The following is a 4,332-nucleotide window of genomic DNA, read 5'->3' on the forward strand; positions in this document are numbered from 1 at the left end:
TTTTTTTTTAAACGTTTTTTATTAACCTTGTTTCCCTCATTCCGGCGTGGCGCAATGCTTCGTTCGCATTCTTCAACTTTCCAATGATTTTAAACAAACTTTTTCAGCAGCAAAAAATTCGAGAGTTTTTCAATAGTAAAAATTCAATTCTTCCTTGATAAATTGGTGCCGCACTTTTAATCTTAAAAACTAGAGAAAACAGTGATTTATTGAAAAAAAACTTATTATTTTGGTTCCTAATAATCGGAAGGTAATCTTTTTTTTTTTAAATTCGTAGAAAAATGTCAGATTTCGAATGCTTCACACGGCTATTTGATATGCATATTAACGAAATTATTTCCATTTTTTTATATGGAAAAAGATACCAACTTTTTAAAGTCGTTTTATAATAGTTTAATTGCAAAAAAATCGTTTCGTTGTTAAGTGTATGTGATAGTGCAACTCTTGAAGAAGCAAAATCCCTGTAAATTGCTGTGCGACTGTTCAAAGATGAAGAAATTAAGTTTTCCGCAAACAGATTTTTAGTAAATAAGTGGCTTTTTGCAAAAATTAATGAACATTTTCAGTTGTCTTGATTTGTTCATCATTAAGACTATATTTTACGAGAGGACTACATTTTACGAGAATTTCAAAGCTTTGCGTTTAAATCTCAATGAACAGAGAGCGATTGAAAAAAAGGCCTTTTTCGATGTTTTTAAAAATTTTTTTTTACTGAATTAATAGATTGATCTTAGTGTTCCATGTCTCATTTTGTATTTCGAATACATACATTTTTTTATATCGATTTTTTTTCATACAATCAATACCTTTCGTTTTATAAATGAAAAACGCTTTTTGCTATTCTATTCGATTACTATTCGATTTTTTTTTCGCATATTTTCTTCACAAGTCTTCTCGAGTCTCAAACATAAGCATTTCTTTTCTGATGGTCTTTCGAGACTTTCTTCTTTGAAAAGAAGTGCTGGTTTATAATTTTTTTCCGATAAAATTCTTCTATTGAACTATTCTTGTTACTCGAATGTTTATGAAGGAGAAGTATACTATATAACGTGCATGAAAAATCGTAAACAATTAAATATTTCATAAACGTTGCGTTTTAACATAATTTATACTATTAAAGGAAGAAATATACCATTACTACAATTTATTAAAATTTTTATGTTGTTTATGCCCCCCGCGTTTTATTGATGCCTACTAGGGCCGAGATTGCTTGAAACAAGCTACTAGTGGGAGAAGGAGCTCGCTGTCTCGTTTACTTTCGGCGTGCCGTAGGCGAGCACACGGACATGGGTTCGTACTTGTGTGTTACAGCGCCGCACCACAATAAATGGCCGAATCTAGGCGTGGAAAAGTGATGTTTTGATAACGAAATTTATGTTGCATTCTATTTCGTTATTATTATTTGCCTAAGAGTGAAAATGTAACTTGTCTCGTACTTATCAAAATCGTAATTATCGATGAAAACAAAAGTTATTTTGGAATTTTATATGTAAAAGCATATGTTTTATTCGTTTCAACAACTGTCGAACCGTGTGTTTCTGCCCGAATATAGGTTCACTTTACGTACCTTTTACGTACCATTTACTGACTGTCAAGGGAAGAAAGGACAAGTTTTCATTGATTTTTACAAATGTTTTAAAGTGATCTCATCATTTCGTTTCATTCAAATTGTCTTTATTTAAAAATGGCACTGACAATGTAATATAAATTAACGTGTCATTTCTCGTTTCTGACGTCACGATTCCAATATGGCCACTGCGACTAATCAGGAGCCTTAAAAAAATATTTATTTAACGTTTATCTAATTTGTTTAAATGTGAGCGTGGTGTAGCGTCAGTGCACGAGACTGCTATGCCAGAGATCCCGGATTCGATCCCAAGCAGAACTGAAAAATTTTTTGAACGTTCGTAGCTCCTCTCGGCAGGAATTTGATACGAATTTGACTATTTGCACAGATTTCTAGTTTAATGAAATTTATTACTTCTGAAGTCGATACAAAGGCAAAAACATTGTATCAACAATATTTTTGCCTTTGTATCGACTTTGGCTGCGTTCAACAGAAAAAATAGTTTTGTAATTGTTGTACAATCAAATTCTTGATTGATTAAGATTGATTTATACATTTTTTAGACATTTAGATCTGGTGAGGAATTAAGAGCAAGACTAATCATATTAAAGAATTATATAACAGTAAAGCTTTGTAAAGCTGCCTTTTTTGCTGAACGCAGTCTTTCACACATAATAAACATCTCACAGCGTTCATTTGTATACGTGATCTTGTTCGTTACGTATACGAATTAATTAATCAGTTAAACAATTAATTCTAAGAAAAATTTTGTACATTTTTATAGAGTGTTTCTCTTTGAATTTATTGTGTAGTTATGGAGTGCAATGGATAAGTCTCCTTAAATGATTTTTTCTGCATTTCACTATAACTATTTTCTTCAATGAGCAATTTTTTTCGCTTCAGCTTTCGCTTCAGTTCTCGCTTAGTCAAACAATTAATTGACGGTTACATACTTCAGATTTGATAAGAGACTTTTTATGCTGCAATCTGTTACTAACTACTCATGATAACCATCTGATAGTTTAAAATTTACTGATGTAGCAATATAACTGAAGATGACTTGAAGTGAGCCGAAACGTTCGTTATACTAATGTGAAACATTAAACACATTATGTTTGAAAATATAATCGCACTGATTACCGTGCATTAATTATTAAAGCTTTCAATTGTCCGCTTTTTAATTAATTATTAGTTTAATATCTCAAGAGTTCATCTATATTTTTCTTTATTTATTTTAATTAACTTTAACTTAACGCAATTGACAGAAAAGTAAACTTATACTTAACCTTGCATGAAATAAATATACATAATATTTTTCTAGATTTTCCGAGTATATAAGAATTATGGATGATAAAGAAACATGTAGATCATGGAACGATATTGATTCCAATGAAGAAATTGTTATTTCTGGTATTGCTGGTAGATTTCCTTATTCAGATAATATGAATGAATTAAAAGAAAAGTTATTCAATAAAATTGACCTTGTAAGGGCAGATCATAACCGATGGCAAACAGGTGATTAATTCATATTTATTAGAGTAATTGATATTTTAACAATGTTTGAAATTTAATCAAGACATCCCCTAAAATGATTCAGTATCTAGAAATTATAACTTGATGTTCCAGACATCTATTTTGCATATTTAACCCTTCGCCATTAAATTAATTCGTTATAAATCTTTTCAGAACATGCTGTAAAATATAGGTACAATTTAGATAATCGATTGCCTAAATCACCTCCTTTGAAAGTATCATGTATAAAAAAATAATATTAGATTTTTTCAGATTTTTTTGAACAATTATCGTGCCCCTAGGGCACGGTGCAAGCGGAAAAAGGCGTTTGTGGACAAAATTCGGCCGATATTCTAATTCTTAATCAATTTTAAAATTTCTTTTTAATTTGTTTGAAATTGAATAAGCCATAAGCCCATTTTACGTAAATTTTGATTACGATCAAAGTAAAAATTGTCGATCCAATGAAGACAGCAAAAAAATTTAATTATATAGTAACGAATATTGGTCTGCAATTTTTAATTGAACCGTAATCAAAATTTAAGCAAAAAAGGTTTTTAGCTCAGTATCGAGCAAATTAAAATAAAAATTTTAAAATTTTGTTAAGAATTAGAGCGTCGATCGAATTTTGTTAAAAGTGTTTTTTCGCATATTCATGCCTCGATGGCGTGGATTAAAATTGTTTAAAAAATTGAAAAAATATGATATTATTTTTTTTTTAACTTTACAGACTTTATATTAGGGAATGTCCCAATTAAATTTCAAAAGTTTTTAAAATAACAATTACTTTAATGATTATACATTATATTTTTATAATTACGCCTATTTAGTTAAGATAGTCACTAAGTATATGTCTTTTTGTCATACTATTTATTTATCAACAAAAAAGTATGTCTCAAATTAAATTCATGATAATCAAAAACAAACATAAAATCCTTAAGTGAATGAATATATCTATTTTTATATATCTATTTTTAGAGCATATAGATGTTCCACGCCGTATGGGAACAATTAATAATATAGAAAAATTCGATGCGGATTTTTTTGAAGTTTCTTTTGAGCAAGCAAATATACTTTCACCTGAAGTAAGAATGTTATTGGAACATTCTTATGAAGCAATTATCGATGCGGGAATCAATCCAAAGCAATTACAAGGAAAAAATACTGCCGTAATTATAGGAACATCATATAATGAAACACAAACAAATTTCCTTTATAAGAATCTTAAGGTAAAAAAAGAAATATATATATAT

At 29.3% G+C, this 4,332-nt stretch overlaps 1 protein-coding gene across 2 annotated transcripts in view; it reads left to right on the forward strand.

Moving 5' to 3' along the window:
- Positions 1 to 4,332, forward strand: part of LOC108687269 (fatty acid synthase-like) — a 30,959-nt gene that overhangs the window by 10,495 nt on the left and 16,132 nt on the right. The window contains exons 3-4 of one of the 2 annotated variants that reach the window (XM_018192956.1): positions 2,889 to 3,082; positions 4,058 to 4,308. In XM_018192956.1, coding sequence (XP_018048445.1) covers positions 2,911 to 3,082; positions 4,058 to 4,308 — 423 coding nt within the window. In that variant the 5' untranslated portion in view covers positions 2,889 to 2,910. Of the gene's footprint in view, positions 1 to 2,888; positions 3,083 to 4,057; positions 4,309 to 4,332 lie in introns of those variants that run through there. The other variant, XM_018192957.1, reaches the window with a different exon arrangement.

The sequence above is a fragment of the Atta colombica genome, unplaced genomic scaffold (assembly GCF_001594045.1).
Source record: "Atta colombica isolate Treedump-2 unplaced genomic scaffold, Acol1.0 scaffold203, whole genome shotgun sequence".
Lineage (NCBI taxonomy): Eukaryota > Metazoa > Arthropoda > Insecta > Hymenoptera > Formicidae > Atta > Atta colombica.